At 33.3% G+C, this 25,451-nt stretch overlaps 1 protein-coding gene across 1 annotated transcript in view; it reads right to left on the reverse strand.

The window, feature by feature from the left end:
• Positions 1-25,451, reverse strand: part of VPS13B (vacuolar protein sorting 13 homolog B) — a 754,271-nt gene that overhangs the window by 397,443 nt on the left and 331,377 nt on the right. Inside the window, exons 22-23 of the mRNA XM_069465462.1 lie at positions 11,278-11,405; positions 753-987 (exon numbers count right to left, since the gene is read on the reverse strand). Of these exons, the coding sequence (XP_069321563.1) occupies positions 753-987; positions 11,278-11,405 (363 nt within the window). The remainder of the gene's footprint in view (positions 1-752; positions 988-11,277; positions 11,406-25,451) is intronic.

Consider the following 25,451-nt stretch of genomic DNA (forward strand, 5'->3'; position numbering starts at 1 on the left):
AGAGAAAAGGAAAGAGACGTCAACATCAAAGTTGAAGTAAAAAATCACACAGGCTATGTCTCCTTTTCACTGACAGTATGTGCAGTAATCTGAATGATAACAGGATTCATACAGTTACATCCTAATAATATGAACAAGGTGTTGACCTGTTTAGCACTGTCAAAAATTTGAGCCTTGTTATTACAATATATATTCACATTATTTACTTTGTGACTCAAAACTTTTCCAGGTTCACGTATTGTTTGAAATGAATATGTCAAAGTTTAAAAGGGCATGAATTCACAACTGAAAACACAGAAGAAATCATGTATTGGAGAAAGAATCATGACTCTAGTCATCACATTATTATTTACTTTGTACAAAGAAATGAGCAATCTAGAAATATACTATGCTTCATGTAAATAATACATTCATTCATTTATGTATTCTCCTCATTATTCTTAGTTCAGTCTAATGAAAACATCCCAAAGCAACTTTCTTCCCAATTTTTGCTATGTTTACATTACAGTGATTATATTGATCTTTTGATCATATATAAATGATCTTTTACAGACAATTTACATTTATATATGAATATATAATTAAAAGGTATGGATTATAATAAATAGCGTCACTTAGTTCATTTACTTTGGTCATGAAAATCTTTCAATGAAAAGACTAATTTGTATATACACTGACATTTAAAAACACAACAAACCTAAAAAAAATTAGTATAAAATATTAACCATAATAAGAATTTTTAAAAAACATACCTTCTTCAAGGATGGGTCGTGGGATGGCAAATGGAATCTCCTGCAAAGGTTCCATATACTTGTGACCAGCACTAATAATTTTTATTTGAGGTAAACAGAAGACAATCGTTCCTGGCATGCTGTTTTGTCCATGGTACCAACTTCTTACTGTTCCAGGAATGTCACCAGATACAATTGTACTTGGGGAAGGCAGGCTATCATTTGGAATGAACACGCAACAAGACTGTACTTCAAGCTAGGAAAGAAAAGCAGAATTAAACTATTTGGATCAGACTAAACACGCCTTCAAAAACCTAACATCTTCTCTAGAATAAACCAAAAAAGAAAATGATCCATATTTCTTTCTTTATGAGTTACTTTTACTAAGGAACCACAAACAAACAAACAAACAAAAAACCTTGAAAAAGTATTGTTTTCTTGCTATAAACTTGATCAAAGTACCCAGTGACATGAGATGAAAATATATCTGCCCTTCCACAAGTTCTTTCCAAGAAAGGAGTTAGGAAATGTGTTGGCAAAAAAGGTGAGAAAATCCTTCTTCTTTTGCAGTTCATTAGATTTTGTTAACACCAGATAAGGCCTTAGAACTGACTAGCATTTTACTGCTTTTACTTTTTTAAAAAAAGGATATTTCTATATGAATTTGGCTTTTCCATTTTTACTTTACAGACTAAAATAAGAAAAAAAGGTTTAAAATGCTCAATTTATAGCACTAGATGACCATTAAAGAACATGTTTATATCACATATGTTTTATATGCATGTATATAATGATTCAAGTATACACACATATATCACATTTATTACATATAAAAAGATACCTGATAATATGAAAAATCAGAAGACTTAAAAATCAGAGCATTGCTTTTTTCATTCCTCAAATTACCTAAATTATGATTTCATATAAAATGTGTATGCTCCTCTATCCCCAGTATAGTTATTTAAGTTGCCAGGACCTTAGAGAGTTTAGATAAGACTAAGTACGCCCAACCAAAAATTAAATTTATCCTGAATTCTTAATTCAGAAGCAATATAGGTAAAAGTCTGTTAGTTTTACTTGTCTCTTACAAAGTAATGTTCTGTACCAGACTATTAAATTGCCCTAACAGCATAACATACTTGAATTATTTATTAAGAAAATATAAACTATGACTTGTTGATTTTCTATAAAATATCTGACATACTTGACATACACATGTGTTATCTGAAGGTGTGATAAAAATAATTTTTTTACTTCATAAATTCTTGGATATTCTAGGAAATTACATTAGCAAAAGGGCTATATTTTGTAAAAGATAACCAAGTATGCAGTGATATCACTTGTCTTGGGGCTAATATTTTCCTTAGTGAGAGCATAAGGATACATAACAGGTTTGGAATTCCTTGATACCATAAGTAATTTGCCAACCTATAAATAAACAAACCTGCTCATCTTTGCTTCACATTTCTGGGCATAGAAAAACTGATGAATTCAGTGAAGAAAAATAAAATTAAAATTAAAAAAATAAAATAAAATAAAATTTTGTAGAAATGAATGTGTTAGTTTATGAAGTATGAAGTGATATTTTTAGTTCTAGAATTTTATGCTGTAATTTAGATAATTTAAGTATGTGTTAAGTAGTTCATTTAAGTTCACAACATATTTTATTTATTCTGAAATAGAAGTCTATATTGTCTCAGATTTATACAATTATGTTTTCAAATATTTAACATAATTCAGTAGTGATGTTCAACAGCACAATTTAAAATGGCACAATAAGAGCATAGTCTTCCCTATAATTAATAATTCAGGTTAAAAGGTCAAACTATGAAGTATCAGTATTCAACACTTCATGTAGGTCTTGATGCTATGTTGAAAAATGCTTTCAATGATGTGAGGTAACTAGTTTAATACGCTACCATATACATATATACATATCCTAAGAAATAAATTAAAATTGTGCCAAAATTTCCAAAGTATAAAACATACCAAAATTTCACTACTTCAAAAATCACTTGTTTCATCAAATTTAGAAAACATGACCAATGCTCACAGAATCAATGGCATATTAACAAGATATATTAAATATACCTCTAAAAGATAAACTTTCTAAAATATAATACACAGTGAGAATTCCTTTAATGGTAAGAATCAAAACAGATAATCCAAATTGCTCAAAATCATTATGATGTTACACCTATTATATATACTAAAGCCATCACATAAATCTTTTTACACTTTTAAAATAACTGTTAAACTGTATGTCTAAAATTGTGGTTTTAATGTAAAATGTTGAGTGATTTATATTACTGAATATAAATCTGCAGCAGTAAATTTTGCATTAATGTAAGGATCTGACAATCCAAGGGAAAGAAAATGAAGTAATCTGCCAGTAAGAAGTCCTCAAGCCGGGGGTCAGATCATGTTCATGGAAACCATCTGGTTGGGACCCTCTGAGCCACACCAAACACAAATGATCTTTTAAAAAAATATCCTATTCATTAATGCATCACAGCTGCACTGAGTGTTACTTCATTTTTCCATGGCAACATCCGTTCTGTTTCAAGGATCTTGTTTCAGTTTTGGTAGCAACGTGTTCTTTTGCCAGTATTGAACACATTCATGTGTTAAAGTGAAGGGATTATTATAAATTCTTGAAGTAGAACCACCTCTATTTTGATTCTTATTAGGTCAAAGGCTACATATCTAAGTATCATATACTGAGGACAAACCAATAAAGTAAAAATTATTTGTTATTTTTATTTTAATAAATGAAATGAGTGCAATGTATTTTTTTCTGAAGTTCCAAGTTTATGCGCTATCTGAAAGATATATGCTATTGTGTGTCTGTATTCCTCTACATGAGGTTTGGAAAACTTAGATTTTTCTTATTTATGTGTTCTATCATTGTGATCACAATTCAGTTAAAGAGAAGAAACTAAGATAGGTTTCATTTCTTGATTAATCTGAAAGTCTTAATTAGCCACTGCATGTTATATAAAACTCTTTATATATAAAGACTTTGAAATGTTGTACCATATTTTCTGCCCTTTTAAATAATGTTACTATTTCCTATTCCCAAATAATATCTCTTTATTTAAAACTTGAAAATCTAGTGATAATTACATTTTGCAAAATTTCTACAGAATGAAATATTCTCTATATAAATGTATTTTATTTTTCAGAAAATAGTTTCAGATAAAAACAGAAATAAACATTATAAGTTATATTTCATTAGCTTTTTTTCTTCTTTTACTCACATATTCTTTAATATCTACCATGAACTGAGATGGAAGTCAGGAATACAAAGACAAAAGATATAGTCCTAGCCCTTAAAAAACTTAAAAAAAGAACATTTTTAAATAATATACTAATATCCTTACAGAATTCTAACTGGAATGTAACTCTATGAAGCCAAACATTTGCCTCTTTTGTACATTGTATAGTCTCAGTACATAGTGCCTACCTTGTACCAGGGACTCAATAAATAATTGTTAAAAAAAAGTGAACACAATTATTTTTATTAGCATCAATATCTGACGCTAATAAAAATAATTGTTTCATGCATGCTATTCATCATTTCATTTCCACAGAGGCAGCCTATTAGGATGATTAATCAAACAGACTTGTCAGCCAGATGAATACAACTCCAGCTGTGGGACCTTTGACTAGTTATTTAATCTTGCCATGATTTCAGTTTCCTCATCTGTACATAGGGGAAAATCATAGCACTGCTATAAAAATTTAATATAGTAAGTGCCACATAAACATTTGCTAAAGAAATAAAGTCAACAACAACACTGAGCATCTACTATATACCACATTATTAGCCTCCACAGATTTACAAAAGATATTCATAGTACATTTATTTAAAAATGCTGTTGTTTTTGGTTTCGCTACTTATACATATAGGGGCCACCAAAATAAGTAGTATCCTATTTGCACTATAAGAAATACATAAATTACCACCCAAATCACAGTTTTCCTATTTTATAAATTCTCAATGCATCATAAAAATATTTTGGATATCTTCACATGTAACAGAAATCTAAATATACCCAATTTGGGTGCTTAAGTTAAAAACCTAAAGGTGCACCTTGGCTGTCTTCCTTTCCAGAGTAAGCATTATAAATCTCCATACTTTTTCCATAAAAACTCGTCAAGGGAAGACATTAAGAATTACCTAGATTTGAATTCCAGACGTCCTCCTTCTAACAAACTACTGTGCAATGGCTATTGTTCAATAATAGAATGATAAGAATGTGGGTCTGTGTGCAAAATCTGTAAACATTGTATGTAAAAACTTACTTTTATAATTAATGTGATTGACAGTTGATCTGTCTGGTCTGAAATGTCTACTCCTATTTAATCCTGAAGATAAAAGCCAAGGAGTTTACTGGACATAAGGACATTAAGCAATATAATTATTTTATCACTAGTCATGTTCCAGATTTAACTTCCTAGGAGAGAATTCAACTGGCCTAGCTTAACTGGCTTATGGTGCCAGAGACACCTTGACTGACACTGTCATTAAAATCACACAGAGGCCGGGCACAGTGGCTCATGCCTGTAATCCTAGCACTCTGGGAGGCCGAGGCAGGTGGATTGTTTGAGCTCAGGAGTTCGAGACCAGCCTGAGCAAGAGCGAGACCCCGTCTCTACTAAAAATAGAAAGAAATTATATGGACAGCTAAAAAAATACATATAGAAAAATTAGCCAGGCATGGTGGCGCATGCCGGTAGTCCCAGCTACTCGGGAGGCTGAGGCAGGGAGATTGCTTGAGCCCAGGAGTTTGAAGTTGCTGTGAGCTAGGCTGATGCGATGGCACTCAAGCCCGGGCAAAAGAGTAAGACTCTGTCTCAAAAAATAAATAAACAAATAAATAAATAAATAAAATAAAATCACACAGAATGTGGGAAGTAGTTCCCTAAAGGAATAAAAGAGCATTATTAGGAAAAGAAAGAGACCAGGATGCTTGGTATGGAAATTAAAAAGTCCACTAGACTATATTGTCTGCTCAGAAGACTTCAGAGACTACAAAATTAAAAACAGAAAGAAAAAACTGAAAAGAAAAACAAACACCCAGGAAATAGCATAGGACAGCAAAATGAACTTCAGCGTAAATGACCAAAAAAGCTGAGTTTGCCAATAACCAGGGAAATGTTCTCCTTTCTTAGTGAATTCTATGCAAGAGCATTTCTATTTAATGAACTGCATGGTATTGACAATTATGTCTTCTGGAATAAAAATGTACCTTTTTGAAGTATAATATATAGGATCTTTGCTAAAGAGCTGACAGAGAAAAATTGCAAAGAACAAGCGAGTTTATGCTAATCTATTAGTAAAAGGCTCCCCAAAGTTTATATATTAGAGACTAAGACTACATATAGTATTATAAAATAATCCATCATAATTAAGTACAGAAGCTCCTTTTCCCCACTGAAAAATAGATAGGTTATAGCAAATAATGTTTTTATGTGATATAAGTTTTTTTATCCCAAATAAAAAAGAATGAGATTAGTAAATACCAACTTTGACTCCAAAATCAACTTTCCAGAAACTCTGATTCCAAATATATTTACTTGCTCAAACTTCCACTAAAAGAATATTTCTTTGATGCCTTTAAGTTATGATGCTCTGTTTTTATCTGATGACAACTTCAGGGCTTTCTGTTTTATATTCTGGTTCATAAAACATCTTAGAAAATGGACAATGCTTTTGGAAAAAAAAAAAAAAGACCCCAGAATCTTAGAGTGTAGATTTTAATTATTTAATCAGACTCTAATTTTATCTTTTAAAATGTTCACAATACATTAGCATCTGGAAATGTTTAAATATATAGTATATTTAATACAGGGCTAGGACTAGGGTGAGGCATGCAAAGTACCTAGGGTCATATTCAAGATAACCTATACAAAGATATATCATTTAGACTTCCTATAATTATGTTATCTTATACTCAATCAACTTAGCTTACTTGAAATAAGGAACCACAAAATAAACCCTACACTTAGAAATAGAGAAGATAAATTTTATGTTATCACACATAATTAAAAACAGAATCAACATCACTATCTACTTATAATTAATTCATAATGACACATACGATTGAGTTCATTTTTGGTGATGAAGCTAATAAAGGCACTGCATCATTATGAAATAAGCAAAAGAACCACAAGAATCCCACAAGAATGTTAGAATTGGAAGTAACCTTAAACATTATTTAATCTAACCATTTCATTCCACAGAGACACAAAGTAAAACCCATAGCTAACATCTAGATTTTTGACACTGCTGGCCACCAACTCCTTGAAATTCTACACACCCTTGGCTTTCATGAACCCTCTGACTTCCCATCCTACATTTCTGATCACTAACTTAGAGTTTCCTTCAAGTCCACTTTCTCTTCTACTGACTAGACCTGGTCCAGATAGCACTACCTTGAAGGAGGGCATGGATAAGTATTTATACAGGTATTAGGTGATATACAAGAGATCATAAAAAGAGAGTTTTATTATAGATGAAAGATTAACATTGAATACAAATGTTCAGCAACACCTTAGAATATTATGTATTTTCTGCTTCTACAATCATAGATACTGTAAATGAAACAAATGTTTCTTGCATTCATGTTGTCTTACCTGTCCTATCTGAAGTCACCACTGTATTGAAGGAAGAGGACAAGTGGGTCAACACAAGAGTTATCAGAATAATACTAATAGTAAAAGTATTCATCATGGCTGAAATTGGCGAGGTATAGCTTATATCTGTGAAACAGTGACATTCTTTCAAGCTAAGAGTTAAGACAATAATAAAAAAATGACAAGCCAGACTTTCTCTCTCCCATTCTTCTCTTAGCTGTCTTATAAGCAACATGTTCTCAGAAAAAGAGAGGATGTAAAGAATTTTCAAAATCTATGTTATGGCCTCTTGAATTAAATAATATTTCAAATAAACACATTCACTAAGTGATACTATGCAACTGAAGATGGTTTTAGATATATTTCTAAAAATTTTTGGTAGAAGTTTTTATTATAGTAACTAATCAGATTACACTATAGCTATGCATAAAGTGTCTATATGTGTCTGTATTCATTTTCCATGCTGTATAACAAATTACCACAAATGTAGCAGCTTAAAAAAGCTGCAATCAAGGCGTTGGCCACCTGTGTTTTCATCTAGAGGCTCACCTGAGGAAGAATACAATTCCAAGCTCACCCTGGTTGTTCGCAGATATAATTTCCTCACCTCTGTAGGATTAAGGGCTGGTCAAAGGATAGGACATAGTAGGGACTCCATAAATACCTTCTGAATAGATTACTGAAATTCCATTTAGCCACTGAATTTTGATCTTCATCAAGGACACATTTTAAATGTTAAATTTAATTGGAAAATAAAAGAAGCTAACAACCAAAGGACTAAAACACATTGATACTTTCTCTCTGAATACCATATATTTTCTTCAATAATCAGTTATTTTCCAATACATTTACACTTTTTGGTATACTTTATTACTTCCTGTAAAACCAATATTCTATCTGTTTAATTTCCTTTCAGCCTAAAGGATTTCTTTCAGCATATCTTGCAGTAAATTTCTATTGGAGAAAAGTACTGTCTTTACGTATTTATTGGCCAACATTTTTGATGGATATTTTGCTGGATATACAATCCTCTGTTAACAGTTTATTGTCCTCAGCATATAAAAGATGTCATTCCATTGTCCTCTGGCTTCCATTGTTTCTAATAAAATGTAAGCAGTTATTCTTACAATTGCTTATCTGTATATAACATGTCTTTACGCTCTTCTTCTTTTTCCTTTTTTTATATCAGAATATTATGGAGGTACAAATGTTTTGGTTACAGAAATTGCTTTTGTACCATTTGAGTCAAAGTTATAAGTGTACCCGTACCCCAGATACTGGGTACTGTACCCATTAGGTGTGAATTTACCCATCCCCTCTTCCCCTATTCCACCTGCTTGATTTCTGATCAATGTTATTTCCATATGTACACATAAGTGTTTATCAATTAGTTCAAATTTAATGGTGAGTACATGTGGTATTTGTTTTTCCATTCTTGCCATAACTTCACTTAGAAGAATGGTCTCCAGTTCCATCCAGGTTAATATAAGAAGTATTAGTTAACCTTTTTTTTTTTTTATGGGCCAGAAGTACTCTATGTTATACATATACCACATTTTATTAACCCACTTATGTATTGGTGGGCACTGGAGTTGTTTTCACATCTTTGCAGTTGTGAATTGTGCTGCGTAAACATTTGAGTGCAAGTGTCTTTTTTATAGACTGTCTTTTTTTCCTTTGGGTAAATACCCAGTAGTGGGATTGCTGGATCAAATGGTAGTTCTACTTTCAGTTCTTTGAGGTCTGTCCATACTATTTTCCATAGAGGTTGTACTAGTTTGCAGTCCCACCAAGAGTGTATGAGTGTTTCAATCTCTCCGAATTCATGCCAGCATTTGTCGTTTTGGGACTTTTTGATAACAGCTATTCTCTACATGCTTTTAAAATTTTCTCTTAAAGTGAACCCTTATACACTGTTGGTGGGAATATAAATTAGCACAACCTCTATGAAAAACAATACGGACATTCCTCAAAGAACTAAAAATATTTCTACCATTCAATTGAGCAATCCCACTACTGGGATTCCTACCCAAAGGAAAAGAAATGATGCTATCAAAAAGATATCTGCACTTATATGTTTATCACAGCATCATTCACAATAGCAAAGATAAGGAATCAATCTAAGTGTGTATCAACTGATGATTGAGTGAAGAAAATGTGGTGTGTGTGTGTGTGTGTGTGTATACACACACATATCTACACACATACAGACACACACACACACACACACACACAGCAGGGAATACTATTCAGCCATAAAAAAGAACAACTTGCAGCAACCTGATAGAACTGTAGGCCGTTATAATAAATGAAGTCAGGAACAGAAAATCAAATGCTGCTTGTTTTTACTTATAAGTGGGAGCTAAACTATAGGTATGCATAGTCATACAGAGTAGAATAATAGACACCAGAGCCTTCAAAGATGGGAGGGTGGGACCAGAGTGTGGGATGAAAAATTACCTAATGGGTACAATGTACATTATTTGGATGACGGGTACACTAAAAGCCGAAACTTCACCACTAAAAAATATATTCATGTAACAAAACTGCCCTCATACCCCACAAATATATAAAAAATACAATAAAATAGATTTTTGGCCTCCAAAACCATGAGAGAATAAATTTCTGTTATTTCAAGCCACCCAGTTTATGGTAATATGTTAATGGCAGCCCTAGGAAGTTAATATAACTACTTCCTTAGGAAACTTTCCTTTTAGGAAGGAGTGTCCAATTATGGCTACATATGAGGGTTTTAGCCTCAGGCAGATTTGCATGTGTAATTCATTTTATTAAAGAGTAACTGATTTTGGGCTAAATTACTAATCTAAGCTTCAGGTTTTTTCATCTGTTAGTAGGGGCAATAACGTTTACCTTATAAGATTATAATAATAATTAAATGAGACAATTGTAAAAATGGTCATATAAGAGCCCAATAAATGAATGATGATGGCATTATTTTTCTAAAAAAATTAATAAAATAAAATTTTCTCCTTATCTTAGCTTTTCAGTAGTTTGATTATGATGCACCTAGCTATGATTTTCTTTATATATCCTTCTTGGAGTTTTCTGAGATTCTTGGGTCTTTGGGCTGCTTCTCACTTTTTGGATTTTAGCACCATGGTCTATGGTAATGTCAATTAGGATCTCACCTCTCTGTGGGCTTAAAATTACTGTAATTTTGAAGATGACATAGCTTGCTCTCATAGTTAAGGTGGGAGTGACTTTTTCCTTCAACTTTTTACATGTTAAGTAGAAATGAAAGAACCTAGTACTTAAATATAACTGTCTGGTACATATAAAATTCTATAAAGATGTCTCTGATATGAAAATTTATAACTGTAAGCTGATCAGACAAGCATCTAATTATATATTTTCATCAGGTTAAACATGATCTGGAAGAAGGCTAATTCAATAAGATCAAACAATGTGCATCCAAAAGTGAAAAGAAATGAGAAGAAAATGTGATAATAAAAAAATAGTTATACTTATAATTTTCATATTTAATTTGTAATTAGAGAAAATAATTCAATGACACTTTTACGTTAATTTAATTCCAATTCAGATTTTATCTCAGTACTGAGATAAGTATGTGATCTATATTTTTACATTGAACATTTAAAATCTTATAAATAATACTAAAAAGAAACAAAAAATAGAATGAACTAAATTTTTTAAATTCAAGGAATACCTTGAAGTGTGTATGTTTTTATAACTATCAGGAATCGCATATGTATTTCATATGTTTATAATAAGCAAAGTACATCAATTGTTTTCAACTAAATTATGAAAATGAGATAGAATGCATGAGTATTATCTGTGAGAAAATTTTTACCAATATGAAAAATGCTGAAATTAAAAAGGGTTATAGAAATTACGGCCATAATATTTCTAACTTTTATTTTACCTGTAGCGTGAGACTCTTCACTGCATTCCATACTATTCCAATAAATTCTTTCATTCTTTCTTCAGGACTTCTGCAGCCTTCAGATATATTCAACATGGCTTTCACAGGAACTGACAATGGTCGGGATTCTAAGTAAAGAATAGCTAATTATTTAACAGAAACATGTCTTATAATTTCACAAAAATATACTGAAAGTATTTTCAAGACTGCTTCTTTTCTTGTTTAAAATTACAACTTCTACATGAGATTCCAAAATTAGATCATTTTACCTTGGGGAATTACTGGTTTTCTCTTGGATAAAAAAAATAAAAAAGAACTCCAACTATAAAGCACTTGATTCAGCCAAAATTGACAGGATATGAGATTTCCATATGTAAATTGTTTTGGTAACAAAAGATTACCAATAAAAATTTCTCAATTAAAAAAAAAGAGATTATGACGGTAACCAAAAGAAGTATGTGACTACATAAAAGCAAATTTCTTTTTTTCCTTTTCTTTTCTTTTTTCTCCTCCCTTCCTCCCTTTCAAGAGATGCGATCTCACCATGTCACCCAGGCTGAAGTGCAGTGGCATGATCACAGCTCATTGCAACCCCGCACTCCTGAACTCAAGCGAGCCTCCTGCCTCAGCCTCACAAGTGGCTAAAACTACAGGTGTGCACTATCATGCTCAGCAAATTTTTCTTATTTTTCATGGAAATAGGGTCTCACTATGTTACCCAGGCTGGTCTCTAACTCCTGGTCTCAAGGAATCCTCCCACCTTGGCCTTCCAAAGTGCTGGCATTATAGGTATGGGCCACCCCACACCAGGCCAGATTTATTTCTTTATAAAATTAAATGTGATACTCTACTCTCTATATTAACTTATTAAAAATTTAGTTCATACAAAGTAAAGAAATTAGGGAATTTCAGCAATTTTTATAATGTAAGATTTCAGGAATTATTTTAATTTAATAATTTATAATAAATATCTAAAAAGATTCACATATATTTATACAATATATCTTATGTTAATGCAAACACATAATTCATATGTACTATTTAATGTGCTTTTTAAGTAGTATAAAATAAATAGATCTGGATTTTCAAGACTTCTACTAAATTAAGTTTGAAGATCCTAGGATGCTCTCCAAAATAAGCAATACCGTATCACCACTATGAGAATGACTAGTTGCCATATATCACTCACACTTCCTCCCTCCTCACAACTTGGTTCGTATATGAGCATTTGTACAAGATTTAAAATACCTTAAGGGTACTGAACATGGACCTTTTTCTTTCTCATACTTATAACCCCACAGACGCTGATACTGTGAATATTATAAATGTTTAAAAGTTTGTTAAAGAAAATCAGTTTGGAAAAGACCCGCAGAGATATCTAGGGCAGAGCATTACAGGCAGATGAAACAAAAACATAAAAGCCTGAAGTTAGGTGTATGCTGGAGATTTTCAAACGAAGTATAGAAGCAAGAATGGTTTGAGCACAGTAATGGTGACAGAAGTAAGAGATGTGGTGAGAGCTATTAATATATAGAGAGACCAGATCTTACGGGGCTTATATAGACAGTAGTAAGGTGACAGTTTGTACTTGAGGGCACTAGAATATAGTAATGGATTCTTAATACAGTCATGGCATTATCAGACATACATTCTGAAAGAATTTCTGTGGCTGGCTATTGTGTAGAAAACTGACTACATGAATCAAGTGTTGAAAAAGGAAGACAGGTTGTACGAGATGGTGGCAGCAGTGGAGGTGGCAAGAACTGGTGAAATTCTGTATCCATTTCAAAATATGGCCAACAAGGTTTACTGATGGATTAGATGTATAACAAAGGAGAAAAAAGCAGCAAGGATGACGCCAAGGTTTTAGGTTTCAGCAACTGAATGAATGGAGCTATAGGAAGAGGAGATTTGAAAAGGAAAGAAACTTAGTATTGGACATGTTGAAATATCCATTAGACATCCAAATAAAGATATCACATGGCAAATGAATAAACAACTATAAAAAAATGGAAAAGAATATGAACAGATAATTCACAGAAATAAATGTGATTTGGCCAGCAAACTTATTTTTCAAATGCTCAACCATGCTAACATACAAAGAAATAAAAATTAAGGCAACAATATGATATCCTTTTCATCTGTTACATTGGCAAACATTTTAAAGAGTTAATTTGTACGCCTACATAATTTGTCATTGTTGAAGCCCCTTGTTCGAGAATGTTTCATATACTGGGATTATAAATAGGTATGGTCGACAGAGTGGAACTGCAAAAGAGGGCAATCTGTATCTTTAAAAAATTTAAACATGCAGGCCAGGCTTGGTGCAGTGGCTCACACCTGTAGGAGCACTCTGGGAGGCCGAGGCAGGAGGATCGGTTGAGGCAAGGAATTCAAGACCAGCCCGAGCAAGAGTGAGAGCTCATCTTTACTAAAAATAGAAAAAGTTAGCCAGGCAACTAAAAATAGACACACAAAAAATTGGCTGGGCATGGTGGCAGGCGCCTGTAGTCCCAGCTATTCGGGAGGCTGAGGCAGGAGGATTGCTTGAGCCCAGGAGTTCGAGGTTGCTGTGAGCTACGCTGATGCCACGGCACTCTAGCCCAGGCAACAGAGCGAGACGGTCTCAAAAAAATAACGTAACATAACATAACATAACAATGCATGGCCTTTTATAAAATAATCCCATTTCTAAGAATCTATCCTACAGAAATACTAAAACATGAGAAGAGTGTGTACACATAGTTTATAAAGGATGTTCAGCATCACCAGGACTATTTGTAATATCAAAAAAAGAAAGAAAGGGAGGCAGGAGAAAAGAAGAAAGCGAGAATGAGAAGAAGGGAGAAAATCCTAAACAGTTTATCTGTCCATCAAAACAAAAAGGTTAGATTAATTTTGGAGTACTCGCAATAAAGATTATAATCGAATCATTTAAAAATCCAGTACGGTTAAAGGTATGACAAAAAGCACAATTTTTGATATTTTATGAAGTGAAAAATCTCAAATATATGTGTGGTATAATCCAAATATGTTTTTAAATAAGTTTAAATATGTATTTGTCTTCCAATACATAGAAAAACTTATAAAAGAGGAAACAAGCAAGCCTTTGACAGAGGTCTCCAAGGAGAGTAAAATGGAAATTATGATGGGTAAAGGACAGGTGGGTATTTAACTCTTTATTATGTATATTTCAGAATCAATATTTTATAAAAATAAATTACCTGTTGTAATTTTTTAAACACACATTAATTTACTTTGGACTTATTTGGACTTCCTTTTCTTTTGTATATTACTAGTTATTATAAGGAAATGGTTACCTAAACTTACTGCAGAACTTTATCATCTTAAATAATTGGGGTAAATGCAGAATAAATTTTAAAATTCTTTGAAACAACAAATACTAAAGGTTTCCATGAAAGCCACCTATTATCAAATTTTTAAAACCTACTGATACAAAATATTAGTACTACATCAACACTGTTATTAGAATTTAAAAATAAATCCATCTAATAAGTGCTAAAATTACCAAGCAGCGTGGGTACCATTACACTAATGTGAAGTAATATTTCCAATCACCACTAATCAAAACAGCCAAATGTTTATTGTAAATGCTACATTCTCTGATACGATGATCCAAGAAAAAAAAATTAGGGGCCTTAAAATCTACATGTGGCTTAAAAGTGCTGTCCAAATAGCTATGAAAAACATAATTAGTTAAAATTTCTCATTAAATAACATAATCTGGTTATTCAAAGAGTAGAAGCACACTATTTTAGAAGTACCACTTTTCAATCCATCATATTTTCTGAAAGATAATAGAAAGACAAGTTTGTAAAAATAAAAGAAGGATATTTTCTGTAGTTTGGTATATTTTATAGGCAAGTTAGGTATATTTCATACAACTTTGCCAATATTGACACACATTTTATTTAATCAAAACCTCTACCACACTTACTACATTCCAGGCACTGCTGTAAGTGCTTTGCAAATACTAACTTACTTAAACCTTATAACAACTCCACAAGAAATGCCCTATTTTTCAGACTCTTATCATCACCATTTTCACATAAGGAAACTGATCCCAAAGAGGTTAAATATTTTACCCTAAGCCACCCAAATGGTAAGTGGCAAAACAAGAATGTGAATCTAGGCAGTCTGGTACCACAGTCCATCCTTTTCACTACTATGCCATGCTGCCTTTTCTATTATTCAATTCCTGCACAATGACTTCTAGTTCTATCAAACATATTATAAATGTGTGATATTTCTACCAAGTTTCATGGTATCACAAACAGTTTAGAAAAGATCAGATTTATTCACTCCCACTGGAGGTATATAAAAACTACATTTAGCATAGTAGTCAGTTTGCAAATATACCTATTACACTTTTAGTCTATAGCAATAAATAAACAAGGTAATTTTGAGACCCAAATTTTATTGGTTAAAATAACATCAACAATTATTTCCTGATGATGTACCACCCAACTTAGTACAATAATATTCCTTCATTTCTGTGCCATGGAAAAAGCACTATACTTGGAGTCAACTTCAGTTAGTGTTTTAGCTTTGCCACTTTCCACATGATTTGGGAAAAGCAATTTAATTTACGTGTCAGTTTTCTGATCATACAAAAAAAGCTAATAATATTTATATATAACATCAAGAATACTATTGGTTTAAATGTTGTAACATATACAAAAACAGTTTATGAATATACTATAAATATAAGAGATAAGTATTAAAATTAACTAATCATTAATTATGTAAAGAAAAGAACTGGAAGGTTACCATATCTTCAACACAACTGTACCCCTTTTCTATCAAAATCAACCTTTAGTTTTAGTTCTATCTTAAATGTCATTTCCTCTGAGAATGGTCACTGATTTCCCAAAATTTGATCTGGTCCTTCCTCTATAATCTGACATAATTCTGTATAACATATAATTCTTCATGGTATAATATTAAACATTTGGATGTTTGTCTCTCAAAAAGAGCAGTTGAGCACAGTAATATGGTATGGCAATATATGGTAATGGTTAATGGCTGGACTTTGAAGACACATTCTAGGTTATGGCCTCTGCGACACTTACTCTTCCAATGAGAAATAATCTTTATGTACATATTTATTAACATATCACCAATTAGATTAAATTGCCTAAAAAAGCATAAAGCTAGAAACTTCAGGCCATAGAATTAAATGACTGTATTTTTTTGCATCTAAATTTCAATCAATGATTTATATCAAAACATTCCTTTGCCTTCTTCAGCTTGAACTGGAAGGTGGTAACAATTACTCACAGCCAGTATGGCAAAATCTCTGTTCTTATTTTGAGGGTTTGAGTAATGATGTCAATGGTTAAATGGTAATTCTAAATATCCTGTAATATATGTAAATCAATGACACCAAATATTGACATTTGATATCATATAACTTATGTTCTTAAAGATTCTCGCAATAATGAAGTAACTTCTTGATATCAAAAAGTCAAAAAACATTTGTTTAGCTGCAATAATTCAGTTCTTAAAGTACTTCTTAGAATTAAGTGCTTTCTGTTCCAGATTTTAATCTTTTGCTATATAAAAGCCTTAAAGAAAGAGGTGCTATCACTAACGTAGGTTTAGTACTTGGTAAAGGAGGATGGCTTTTAATAGGATAAGTATAAAAACATTTCCCTATAGCAATTTTTCACTTAAACATAAAACTTCTAACCATCAATTTATGTTCATGGACTTCATTTAGGATAGTATTCACGTCGTATTCATTAACTGAAAGGACAATCCATGTTTCCTTTATCTTTTATATCAGGTAGCAGTTAGTACAATGCTTTGCTCAGTAAAGATTGGTTAATAAATCAATTGATGATCTTTTTAAAGAGAAAAACATCATATGTATACCTTCTTGAAATCTTTTCCTAATAGCATAATGTTTGACATTTTTGTCAAAATAACGTACTATCGTGTAAGTTACCTAGTTACGATTTATGATTTCATTTCATTTGAAATTTCGAATCATCATCAAGAAGAAAAGTTTGTCAACTTTTGTTTCTCCTTTATGTTCATGGGAAATCAAGCTGTTCAGCCATGTATTCATAACTAGGACAATATTATGCCGGGGGAAACTGCCTTAACCACAGTTCAATTAGCTACTATAAAAGGAAACTCAAAAGATAAAAATATAAAATCTCTAAAAAATAAATCTCACAAATTGAGATCGTAGATCATGCTGGAGAGGCAGCATACTTTAAAGAGTCACAAGCAAATAGAGAAGATGACTACCGAAAAGAACTCATAAGGCAATCAAGGCTCTCTAAGAGATAAAAAGGGAAAAATTGCAAGGCCATCGGGAAAGAGAGAAATGCTTCAGTAGCACCTGAAACAGGGCAGTGGAGCTATTTCATTATAAGGCTCAAGACTGAGTGGTGAACACTAGGCTATCAAGAAGGGTACACTTTCTAGATTTCTGGGCAAGAATTTGAAGAAAGAAGGATAAATCCCTCAGAAGAGAAACCAGATCTTGACACAAGAGTAATATGCATTATCGCCATTTCATTATCTTATCCACGAAATATCATGAAAAAGCAGGATAAAGTATTAATTATTCACATTTTTCAAGGTGTCTCTTGCTATATGGCCTATTTTTTTGAAATACTTTTATCAGAGAAGTAATATATGCTAATAGGAGAAAAATCAGAAAATGTAGCTAACTAAAAGAATAAGGAAGGAAGAAGGAAAAAAGAAGAGAGAAAAAAATTAAAATATCACATAATTTCAACATGCAAAAAAAACTTTCAAAAACTATTTATGGAGCACCACCTATTACTTTTTAGTGCTTAGGATAAGAACTGGGAATTCTGTGGTGAGTAAAACAGACATAGTCCCAGTCCTCACAGAGCTCATATATACATGTAGAAGGTTTTAGATTTAAAATAAAAACAAAAGATCCAAAAACTCCTTAGTGGTAGAATTTCAGACACCGGTGGGATTAATATATTTTAGTTTCCTCAAAGCATGGACTCCGGGGAATCAGAAAATCTAGTTCCCATTAATTTTATTCTACCACTTCAAAATGTGTGATCTCAAAATCACTTCAACTGGGCCAGGCACAATGGCTCATGCCTACAATCCCAGCAATTTGGGAGGCAGAGAAGGCAGGATTCCTTGAGGACAGGAGTTGGAGACCCACCTGGCAACACAGGGAGACTCCGCCTCTACAAAAAATAACAATATTAGCCAGGCATGGCATGGCATGCCTATAGTCCCAGCTACTTGGGAGACTTAGGCAGGAGGATTGCTTGAGTCCAGGAATTTGAGGCTGCAGTGAGCTATGATCATTCCGTTGCACTCCAGACAGGGTAAAGCAAGATGCTGTCTCTACAAAAAATTTAAAAATAAAATAAAATCACCTCAATTATTTAGGTTTCAGTTTTCTCTTCCATAATTTTCAAGAGATAAATAATAAAGGCTGCCTAAATCTCATTGGAAAACCATAGGGCAGCACAGGGATTATGATGTTTCTTAAGAAAAAAAAAAAGGAGACATTTAAAAAGGGGAGGGGAAGAAAAGGGAGGAAAGAAGGAAGAAGAGAATGAAAGTGAAAGAGAGCGCATATGCGAGTGAAGAGTGAATGCCTTAACACCATCTTGTTATAAATAATAAAGCAAAGATATGAATGTCTTTAGAATCTAACCTTCAAGTTATCCATTGAATATGAGACCAAGAGACCATTGAAATTCTTTCACCTTGGCCTCACTTCCAAAACAAATCAAACCAGACAAACAACAAAAATCTTAAACTTTAATAATTTTTATAGTGTGTATACACCACAACCAAAACTGCCACCACCAGAAATAACAGCATGGGTAGTAAATGAGTTAAAGCACTTCCAGATAGTATCATGCGATCTTGGAGAAGGAGTAAGAATTTTTAGCTTGAAAGAGGCAGTCTTTTTGCTTACAGCTGCAACAAGCTGGCAATATTTTCCAATATTTTACACTCAGATCTAAGGTTCATCAAAAAGACCAAATTATTCTAAGTGTGACTATAACACAATGCAGCTGATTTTTATGTAGAACTAAGAAACTGGTGTCAATATTTGATGCTCACGTTTCATAAGCACCCTTCATACTCTTTCACTTCCTGCAGTTAAGTCTTTACCTTAACTTTGGTTTTTATAGTTATATATAAGGGTTCAGAGAGAAGCTAAAGATAACCTAACTATAGGATTATAAAAATATAAATGAGAAAACTGTGGTTAATCAGATTGCTACTAGAATGTGAATGTTCACATCTATTTTTTTAGAGAGAGAAAGGAGAAAAAAGAAAAAAAAAATGGAGGGAAAGGTAGGTGGCAATGAATCTTGTTCATCATAAACTCAAAAATGTTATTCAGTGTCCATTTACTACACCCCAGGGCACTGCATTAAGGGCTAAAAAATATGACATAACCCCTGCCCTTTAAGCACTTACAACATAAAGGGAAGATATAAACATAATTAAATACTATGATTATCATACATTATGATAAATACTGTATTATAAAACATTCTGGGAACACAGAAAGACACACAGAATTGGACTGAAGGGAATTCTTAGAGAAAGAAGGAACTGCAGACAGAGAGAACATGAATAAAGACACAGATGCACAAGATGTGAGTGAAGTATACTGCACGGAAAATACAACTTGTATACTAGAGGTAGGGCTAGAAAGGTAAGATAAAGCCCAGTTGTAAAGGACCCTTAAATACCACGGTAAGTGAAAGGTGGCCTTACTAATAATCTATCTAAGAGAAATTAAGGGAAATAAACTCATAAGACAACTATGCTTTGTTTAATTAAAACACCTGTGGTCTAACTCGTTATCTCTAAGACAGTTTTCTCATCCTTGAAGAGCCCTAAGCAGACAGTAGGGCTGCAAGCTCCCTACTTCAGTTCTTGCCAGCATCAGATTTCAGGACTCAGATAACCCACCCTCACAGAGAAAAGAAAAATAAAAAAACACCTAAAAAGACTTCGCCATTGTTTCTATTATCAGTCTGCTAAAGCAGAGGGAAAAGAAAAGCCATCTTTACCCTTCAGAACACTAGCCACTTTTCCTCAACTGCCTGGCTTTTTCACTATCTGTGTGTGTCTTGGCCACTTCCCTCCTTCTCTCTCTCTCTCTCTCTCTCTCTCTCTCTCGGAAAAATAAATAAAGTTTGTACTTCTTTCCATCCTAGACTTTTTCTGAGAATTCTTTCTCACCTGTGCTATAAGCACCTAGTAAATTTCTACCCTTTCAGTAAGAAACATAAAGTTTATCCTGAAGGTACTAAGAAGACAGTGAAAAATTTTAAGCAAGGCAGTGTAATAAAATTTGAATTTTAGAAGTGAAAATTCTTATATTAATACAAAGGATATATAATTGGAAGAGGAGTAAAAACACAGAGCTGAATTAGGAGTTGTTTTGGTAATACTCCAAACTCTTCTCATTTTATTTGATTGCTGATACAGGAGTTTTAAGTTCAATCTATTATGATCTGAGTTCATAATCTGAATGTTAACTTAAATAAATTCATGAAATATGTTTATCTGATCTGCACTTAATTCTCCTTTAAGTGGAAAACAGGAAAAGTTAAGTTTTGATCCTTGATTACTTTGTGGGAGCCCAAAGAAAAACTCTAGGCCTAAAAAGTTCATTCTTTTGTTTCATGATTTGACATATATTATTGCAACCATTTTAAGTATCCACTAAGTATATAACTGTAAATATTTATTGACGGTATCATTTATCTTTTACTTCTTTAAACTTGTTTCAAATACTCAGAGAGAAAGTGAGATTGATTAACTGAGGTTCCCACTTCTAAAGATACCTCTAGCATTTCACTTTGCCTGAAAGAAGGGATGATGCCACAGAACCCAGACGAGAATCAAATTCTTTTCTCAATATTATCCCCCTGAAAATTAGACACAACTCTAGACACTGTGTTGACACTGTATTACCTTACTTCTTTAACTGAGTAAAACTGAGGATCAAAAATAAATTCTGGAACTCTACTACAGAAAATAATGTTACATTTTGCATACCTCATTAAGGCCTGAGAATTATGCCTAATACATATAGATATGGTACAAAAACAGTAATAATCCTATGTAACCTGAGTGATCCCAGAAAGAACACATCCCTCTGGCCCCCAATATTCACAGCCTTGCCACCTAATTCTGCCTTATAAACCCCAAGGTTAATCCCGTCATGCCCTTTATCTTTCATCTTACATCAGCCACCAGAAGAAGCCCAAAATTCTAAGACTAATCCCTATTACCCAAATTCTCATCACCAAACAGATCTGTACAACCCCATCTGACCCCATCTCTCCCTCCACAACACTAGAATCTCTTCCATTCTGCCCTTCAGCCCTCATGATACATCATTAGGAAACCTCCTGTATCTTCCTCAAACTCTTTTCTGAATCCAAGGCTCTAAGGATCACTAGAGTGGCTAAATTGAAGGTGCCTGGTTCACTGCTTGGAGGAGAGCTACCGAACTCTGAACCTAGCAACAGACTTTCCTTGAGCAAGAAATGGATTCTATCTACTGAGTTCAGTCGATGAAATTTTTGTGGCAGTTTTTTAGAGCCATTGGACAACACTGACTAATACGACCTGTAAGAGGAACTGAAACAGTTGATCACTTCTACCTTCTTAAAACACTTTTTTAAAAAAAACTTTTTTCTAAATACCACTGTCTCTATGTTTCCCTTCACCCTCACTGGTAACTCCTCAGTTTTCTTGCTAGTTCTTTATTTTCCAGACCTGTAAATGTTGAAATGTGCAAGGGTTCAGTCTTTGAGCCATTTCTCTTCTATACAAACTCTCTCTTCTTAGATGATCTCACTCAGTGTCATAGCTTTAAGTATCCTCTGCAAGGATTCTATTCCCAGGGAACAGTCTGGATCTCTCCTCTAAGCTTCAGACTATTTATCTAGCTTCTGACTCACATCTCCACTTGGATATTTAACAGGAATTTCAAATTTAATATAGCCAAAGCAAAACTCTTGAATCTCCCTCTGACCTATACTCTTCATCTTATATAGTCCTTCAAGTCTCAGTAAATAGCAAATCTACCTTTTTAGCTGCTCAGGAAAAAAAAAAAAAAAAAAAAAAAAAACCCTAACCCCTCTCTCTCGCACCACATATCCTAACAATTACCATAATCTTATTAACTCTGTCTCAGAATATATCCTGAATTTGACCTTGCATTCTCTAGTAATACAACCCTGGTCCAAGTAACCACGATTACAGGTATACACTATGACAACGGCCATATGGTAACTGGATTACCTGCTTCTATACTTTCTACCCTACAGCCTATTTTCAACACAGCACCCAGAGTGATACTGGTAAAATAGCCAGAAAAGGTCACATCACTCCTCTACTTAAAACCCTTCAATGACATCCCATCTTGCTCACTTTTATTAGTCAAAGTCCTTACACTGGTTTATAAGTCCCTACAAGAACTCTCTTCCTTGCTGTCTTTCTTACTTCCCCTTCCATCCCTCTTCCCAGTGCTCTCTCTCCTCCCGCCATGTAGTCCTCCTTGCAAGTCCTTGAAGGCAAGCATACTGACAAGAATACAGGGTTGAAGAATACAGATGAGAACCACACCCCCACCACCTTTCTAGCAATCCTCCATTTCCTAACATCCTTAGGAGATCTCAGAAGCATTTTAGAAATTTCATCACCACGGGAATAAAGGCAAACAGATGCCTACTTGTGAATCTTATTATATTAGTATTCTTCCATTCTGCTGATGTGGCTTGGAAAACATTTGAAAATGAGATAAAGGAAAATGCTAGCCTCTTCCAAGACTTTTGAGCTATGGAAAAGTTGCTTAGTTCAATTCAGTAAGCATTGCTGAGTGCCTACTTGTGCTAAGTCCTAAAGAAACAAAGAGGTATATAAGGCTAGAATAACACCTTTGAGAACCTTACATTCTAAAAAAGAGACATGGATAGGTAAATAGAGAAAATTTTATCATGATATAGAAAGAACAATAATTGTAAATGCATTGTCTTATGATGAACTCTCACTATGTTCTAAACCACATGTGTATATCTTTGGAAAAGAAGCTGTAACTCATCTACGACCCTAAAAATGATTTGATGATTTCTGGAAAGACATATAAATTTACATATACTTCTTGAAAAAGATAAGGAAAAAAAAGAGTTGATTTTTTGCTTTAAAAATAACCTAAATCTGTATTTTCTTCTTCATTTCCTTGGCTACCAATCTATTGAAAATCTTCATCACTACAAAGTATATTTACCCACTGTTCTGCAAAGGGTCTTTCTCCTTCAGTTCCACCCTACAGACTAGTCTCAACAGTATAATACTATTTACAAATGAAAGCATCTCAGAGAGCCAAAGTTCTCTATCTGGCTTTCATAGCCCCGTATAAGGTGGTCTTGGCTCTCTGAAACTGTTTAACTTCATTTTGTACTACTCTATTGAAGACCTACCTCAAGCTGTATCCCCTCAATGAAAACTTCTCTAATTCCTAGAGTCTACAGTAATGATTCCTTTCTCTAAATTTTCTTCATTTCTATAAAGTCTACTACATTGCCCATTACTTTTCTTTCTCTAGTTAGAACCTAAAGTTCATCAGAACAGAAGTCATGTCATACATGTCTTGTAATTTCCCAAAGCACTTAGCACAGAGTTAAGAACAATGCAGCAATTCAACATTATATTTACTGGTTTCAAGACTAGAAATAAAATTTTACTCCAATATCCTGGGTTGTACTTGTGACTACTCTTATCATAATTCAACATTTTAAAACACAACTAAATTTCTGATGTAGTGGGAATACTCTGAACAATTATGTATACCAACTGAAATTGGACTACAAGCTGCTAACTCCTTCTGAATACTTGATAAATATTTCTGAGAAATCTGGGAACAGATATGAAAAGTTATAGAATATCAATTTAAATCAATTAAAGGAAAAGGAGTGAAAAAGATTAAAGAATATGCATTTATCCTAAATATAAATAACAAGTGAGAAAAGCGTTTTATTCCTTCATGCCACAACTATTTACTCTATGTTTGCTCAGTGCTAGAAATGGTTGTTAGATTCTGGGAATAAAAAAGTGAACATGCCAGATACAGTCCTTGACATATATTCTAGAGAAGGGGGGTGGAGGAAACACGGTAAGTACTATGAGGACAGAAAAGAGGTGCTAAGGTAGGGAATCCTAGGACAGTAGCACAGACCTATTTTAGAAAGACTGAATAGGGAAGGTTTCTTTACTGAAAGGATAACATTTAAACTAAGACGTGGGGCATGAAAAATACATAGCTATGAGAAAAGCAATGGAAAAAGGAAAAATAGCAGATGCAAAAGATTCCAGGGCAAGAAAAATCATGAAGTGTATGAGAAATGAAAGAGGATCAGTATAAGAGAAAAATGATGAAAGATGGATGGAAGGACCCAATAGAGGTTAGATCAGATCAAACTTTGTAGGCCATGGTAAGGAGTCTGGGTTTTATCTTAAGTGCAATGAGAAGCAACTAACATGTTTTACAGGGAATGACATGATCCACTTTAGATTTTTAAGGCTTTTGCTACCACATGGACAATGGATTAGGGTAACTGAGATAAGATAATATGGAATGACACCAGTAAGACTAGTTAGAGTACCCTTGCATTATTCTATACAAGAATTGATGTGGCTCTGATTAGGGTTGCAGCATACAAACAAACAGATTCAAGACATAACTTGGAGGTAGAAGGGAGAGGAAAGGGACACATTAAGGATCAATCCTAGGTTCAGCCTTGAGCAACACGGTGAATGGAGGTGGGGGGAGAGGTACACAGTTGTAAAGATTGAGGAAGGCAAATGAAACAAGACATGTTAGTCTTGAGCACTGAACAGGCAATTGGATATGCCTTTTCACCTTTAAAAAAGAGAAAAATAAAAATAAGACTGATATAAAAAAAAAGCAGATCAGTTAGATAAATATCAAGGAGAAGGCAGATTGTCACTGTGAAATAAATTTTATTATGTAGGCATGAATTGATGTACTGTGTTTAAAGGGATCTTACAGATGATTAAATTCCAAAGGAGAAAAGAAAGACTAAAACTACACCATAAGGTAAGGGACTACTAGACAAAATAAGTTTCACCATGCTTGA

Source organism: Eulemur rufifrons, chromosome 3 (genome assembly GCF_041146395.1).
Source record: "Eulemur rufifrons isolate Redbay chromosome 3, OSU_ERuf_1, whole genome shotgun sequence".
In the NCBI taxonomy this organism is placed as follows: Eukaryota; Metazoa; Chordata; class Mammalia; order Primates; family Lemuridae; genus Eulemur; species Eulemur rufifrons.